General features: G+C 41.5%; 1 protein-coding gene across 1 annotated transcript in view; it reads left to right on the top strand.

The window, feature by feature from the left end:
• Window positions 1–331: 331 nt before the first annotated feature.
• The window catches only part of LOC134535262 (3',5'-cyclic-AMP phosphodiesterase 4C-like), a 128,623-nt gene continuing 122,954 nt past the window's right edge, over window positions 332–6,000 (top strand). The window contains exon 1 of the mRNA XM_063374334.1: window positions 332–602. Within this exon, the coding sequence (XP_063230404.1) occupies window positions 332–602 (271 nt within the window). The remainder of the gene's footprint in view (window positions 603–6,000) is intronic.

The following is a 6,000-nucleotide window of genomic DNA, read 5'->3' as shown; positions in this document are numbered from 1 at the left end:
ACACTGGAATGATTATTTCACATTAGACAGGCCTATAACATCTATTTTTACTTAAAGTAATATTAAATTAACTACATTTGTTAGGATATAAATGTCCCTAAATTCGCATAGGTAATAAAAAAATATAATTTTATAGTAGTACATGTATCCTTCAATACTAAATAATTTATAGTGATCTAACGTGAGCGGAAACTATATGGTATTAACTTTTTAATTATTTTTAACAAGATTGGAAGTATTTTAATTGTCAAAATCAGATCCAAAACGAAGTTTGGCATTTTTTCAAGACTTTTTTAGTTTTTTATGGAATTATCGTTTAACCTCTCGCTACATGACTGTAAGCACTAGCAGGCTGGCAGGTGTTGACTGCCTGCAGTTCGTGAACGCGAGCGCCGAGCAGCTACTGGGGCTGCGCGCGGGCTCCGACCTGCGCCGCGAGTGCCGCGTGGAGGACGGCGAGCTGATGGCGCAGAGCCTCGCCGACGGCTGCGAGTGGACGGGCAACCTGGTGTGCCGCGAGCTGCGCGCCGCGTCCGTCGTGCGCGAGACCCGGGTCTTCCCCGTCGGCCTGCCCGGCAGGTGCGCGCCGTCCCTCACACCTCGTACCCCATATCGCGGGACTGCCACGAACATCTTCCATCAACTGTTCCTCGGTGGACTCGGCTAGGCGACTGGTGTGAAGTAGTGTCACTGGTGGGGATGAGAAGCTGAGCGGCACAGGTGCCTGATGGCCGCCCGCCAGAGCGGACGAGTTGCCTGCGTGTGAAGGTGTTCGGGCGGTTGGTTCCCGATCATCTGCTGAATCACCGCACTCCTGACACCCGTCCGTTCAACTAGTGGAATCTACTAGTCACCTCATCTGGAAGGGGCCTAACTGAAACATAACGTCACAGACCACTCAGAGGCCGTGAGGAATGCGAGGCTGCATCTGTCTTTCTGTAAGGGAACTAGCAACTGTTCAGAAATGGCTGACATCCTTTAAGATCTGCTCTTGAAGGATCATTTAAGCTCAGAGTCCTTTTAGGAGGCATCCGGAGACAGCCGTCTAACCTCGTCGGCAGGGAAACATTAGTGTGATTTTGGTTCCTCAGCAACCCCAGCTTTTGGAAAAATGAAACAGAAGACCTGTGTTACACTATGATGTTGAACCGGAGCGGTTGCCAGTTTCTACTCACTCAATTGCTTATGTGTTCAGTTTTGGTAAATTAACTTTGTGCATTATTGATATACCTGCACATTTGGCACTCTAAGGAAAGCGGTTCAAATATATTCAGCCAAAAAAACCTGTGAAAGTTTCAGCTGCAGCGCATAAATTTATTCCTACAGCGCTCTCATTTTGTGTCATTTCAAATTTTCTAAACCAATTTTATATAAATATTTCATTTAACAGTGTCAAGATGTTACGAAAATTTCCATTATATTACGATTACTTACATGAAATATTACACCTCAAAAATAATGTTTAGTTAATATCTGGTAAAAAATTGTGACCCAACAACAAATACGAGCTAGATATGGGGTTAAACTTACAGGAAAGTGTATTAGTTAGTAGTAATGACAATAAAATGAAATAGCCAAACCTTTTCCTACTGCCGGGAGCAGGGGTCGCTGAAGAGCGTCCTTCAAGGTCCACGTCGCAATCAAACTGTTGCCCCGCCGACGAGACTGCGGCTGCTTCCTAATAGCTCCTTAAAGTACCCTTGAGCTTAAAGGGTCCTTGGCGAGAGTTCATGAAAGGACCTCAGCCATTTTCTTCGACCTTGAGAATAGTTGCAAGGAACCTTACAGTGTCGCCGATGCAGCCTTTACTGAAAGGACGAGAGTCTCGAGTCCTTTTCATGCATCCTTATGGCCTTCATTCTAAACTCCTAATTACGCGCACAGAGCTTTCCTGCAGTTAACTGAATTCTATCTGCACGGTTATATCATGCCGATATGCAGTCATCAGCCAATCAGACGCCTAATCACCATCAGCAGACAGTCAGCACTGCTTACCATAGGTTCATTGTGCCAGCGCGGCCTTCATAGTTATCCCGAGGCTAATAATGGCAGCTGAATAATGATGTTTAGGCGTCTGGGTTGGAGGCCATACGTCCTGCTGAAGCTACTGGAGTGCAGGAGGACAGGCAGTATCAGCCGTAGCAGAATGCGACGTAAAATGGTGGGGATAGGATACGATACTTCCGTACTATAATGTTCCTACGAATAAAAATCTAACATTCTAATATTGCTTCCGAAGTTTAAATTTGTTTAGCATTTTAAATGTTTTTGATGCGAAATTATCTCCATTTTTTACTAAACAACTTCGGTTTATTTTGCCAAAGCAGACACAATAATTTTTTTTCTACATATGCCGGTAGTATATAATAGGGCATCCGGGGATAGGCGCCAGGCGGCGGAGCCGGGAGCCTATCTGCCATCTTGGATTGTGAAGTCACGGCGGCCATATTGGATGGATAATTAATTAATTAATTATTTTTTTTATAAATTTTAGAATTTTTTGCATTAAAATCGGATAGTAAATAAAGATTCTCAAGATGTTGTTCGTAACGGAAATTGCAATGGTGTCATCAAAATTCAAAATGGTTGTCATGGCATCCTAATTTTCAAGGTCATGACCTCGGCAGCTTAGAGCATTTTAGGACTTTTAAACCGCTTTTAGGATTTTGTGTTCTTTCTAAGGCAAAAAGACTTTTGAGGTTTTTCGAAATCCTTACTTTTAAATTATCAAATTTTTGAATTTTTTTGGCGGGATTTTCCCCCCCAAAAAAACTGGAATTTCGGCTAATTTTGGTGAATTTTGGGCAAATTTTGGACAAATTTTGAAGGTCAAGTTAAAGGTCAAAGGTCAAGGTCATGGTCATTCAAGATGGCCACCATGACATCACAATACAAGATGGCGGACCCGTAATCCTACAGACACACGCTTTTGTTGTATATTTTAAATGTAAAATTGTATTTCGCCCTAGTGCGCTGTAGCCGCGTGTACGTGATGTGGGAACCGGTAGAGGAGACGGCAGGGAACGGTATTTGTGCAACAGCACACTTGCACACTCGCGCTCTTGCACACTCGCGCTCTCGCGCACTAGCATATGCGCGGTTGAATCTTGGGAGTGGCGCGTTGAGCTATCCCCACTCCAGAGCCGTTGGTGCGGGCGGTGATCGCTGGAGCAGCCTTGAGCGGGCTCCACGTGGCGGCGTGCGGCTCAGGTTGAACCCCGCCATGCTGCAGGGATAGGGACCCGCCTGCTCCTGACAACCACCCGACTCTAGGAAGTATCGGGCAGAGGGCAACACAACAGGGTTTGATCTTATTGTTGTGCATCGCGCCACGGGCCATATTTGCAAGAAAATATTGTTTTTTTTCCCATGTTTTATTTACTTGTGTAAATCAGTCTTGTTAAACAGTGTTATGTGAGTATTTTTTTAAACTGTGTAATTAAATATTATTACTAGTATAATGCTTTTCACGCTTTAGTTTGACATGTGTAATTATTTGTCACGAATTAAAATTTGATTAACTAAATCACACACCCTATTATGGTTACGAGTCCACGAGCATGTAAATATGTTAAGCCCAACTAAGAGGCGTGAATATTTCTTGACTGTGGCTCAACAAAGTAGCATTGAGCTAGGTACGGTTCGTATACCATGCTGTCACTTTCACATGCCAGATACCTACCTCAGACTCCATACGTTCATATGAACTGTAATTTCAGCTTCACAAAATACCCAATTATCGGCAAGTTTGAGAATTATTTAAAATCAAATTAAATTGTTTTTGAGCACATTTGTTTCAATTGTACAAGAAAAAATTTAGTACAGTTTTTATTTAAATAATCTACAACTTATTTAATAATGTGGAAAAGAGTTATTTCGTTTGAGATCATACCAGCATTCTTACCACTTTTAATTATTATCTCTTGTTATACAAAAATACTAATAAATAATCTCTACCCATACCTAATGACTTAATGAGCAAGAATTTTCACTTATGTCGCACATCGACTACACGCACCCACACACATTAAAAAAAAAATTATTTGCTTTAGTCTCAGGATCACTTCTTACTACAAAATCGACTAAAATTTACACATATATTCTAGGTACAGACACGAATCCGTTTGCTTTATTATAAGTATGCATAGATAGATACGTTTTATTGAAAACGTTTAAGAATGCGTGCGGCAAAGAGATATTAAATCGCGGATAATTTGTCGGAGCTGCACATTTGTTTGGTTAAAGAATTTATTGTATTAAGCTATGGTTGTTAGCGTAGCAGTAGAGAAAATGTTTCCTTGCTCAAATATTGCTTGGAAAACATTCAATACAGGTAAATCTGCCTACACGGTTGCACGAACTGCTTAGGGTAATACGTAATTTGGAATCTAGCCAGTTGTTTAACGCTCTAAAATGTCACGTGCTTACGAATGCTTTATTTCCAGTTCCTCGCGATTCTTCGTGTGTTCGTACAAACATTTAACCGCGAAGAGCGACAGAAACAGTGTTGTGTTTCAGGCCTGTAACTCACTATATGTTCGTGCACAAACCATCGTCAGACGGGGATAGCGCATACCATTCTTCACGCAGCCTTCTGGGTTCAAGAAAGTCCTCACTAATGGGAAACATTACGTCAGACACGTTGCAAAGCTCCAGCAACGGCGAAGGTAAAACCAAAAATGTTTAATATATTTTTGTACAATTTATTTTAGAATGGAAAATTACGTAATTTATTTCCAGGCTATCCAATTTTTTATTTTTTAGATCATTTAATAGGTTAGCTTTCACCCAATATGGTCTAAAGCCGGTATTACAATAACCTGACACCTTCATAAAAAAATCCATCCGATCGTCACAATTTGCATCCATCTGTAAAAATATTTTCCAAAATCAATGCTTTCTCGCTCAGAGATTTATCTCGACGTTCTTAGCTATTTATGTCGTCCTCACGTACGTATTATTTAAAAAATTCTCGGAAAAATTCTCGGAAAAATTCAAAGCCATGTCTGAATTTATGAGTTTGAAAAACCTCGATGTTAAAATGTAAAATGCAAACAATGGGACAGGTTTTGAGGATCTCTCCTCCTACCTATTTGATAACCCAGCCTTCATATTCTTTAAGAACGTCCAGGCTGGGGCCCCCATGGGCATGGATGCGGATACGCCGCATACGCAACCAGGAAGAGCGTTAGAGCTTTTGACTATACACAGAGGCTGAGGCTACCCATCCCAGCTTATGCACCACCTCCAGCCCCCTACCCCACTCAGCTTACCAGCAAGTTGGATGCTCCCTTAGCCCTCTGGAGTTGTCATCAAAAACAATGGGACAGTTGAAAGAACAAAAATTAACTCGATGGGCTTGCATTCTGAAAAGCAATTGACTGGCGCAACCAACCATTGATATACTCCATCCGCCCGTTAAAAATAGGAGTTTGCCAGACTTATGACGGGCAGAAGTATGGAATTTTTCGGAACATTTGATTGGCTGCAGGGCGACGTGGTTTTCTGGTGGCGGACGGACGACAGCGTCAGACTATTGTTAGAATGACATGGAGACGGATCATGTAAACGGATACGGATCTCACGGAACATAATACAATAGCCGCAGATGGAAACGTACCCTTACGAATTAGCTCGGCAATACTGAGCTGTTTCGTTTACGATGTTCCGTGCAACCAATAGAAGCCGAGTTTTTGGTGGCTTTAGTAGCCATCTTTGTTTATGTTATAAATATGTTAAAGATTGTATCGTGTACAAGAATATCCAGTGTTCTATTATTAATTTGTGGTTTATTTTATTATTATGGGGAATTTTTTTCCAATGTTATGATTTCGAAGTTAAAGATATTATTTTAATTACTATAATATTTTATTACTTTAAAATGAATTCTCATTGGTTGTCATTTGTTACGTTTCCGCGCACTGTGGAAGCAGCAGACGCGATAGTGAATTGTTACGGGTGCTCCGTCTCCGTTTCCGTGCCATTGTAGAAAGGGGCGTT

Source organism: Bacillus rossius, chromosome 8 (assembly GCF_032445375.1).
Source record: "Bacillus rossius redtenbacheri isolate Brsri chromosome 8, Brsri_v3, whole genome shotgun sequence".
NCBI classification, from domain to species: domain Eukaryota; kingdom Metazoa; phylum Arthropoda; class Insecta; order Phasmatodea; family Bacillidae; genus Bacillus; species Bacillus rossius.
The sequence above is the reverse complement of the archived record's forward strand: the minus strand, read 5'-3'. Positions and strand labels throughout refer to the sequence as shown.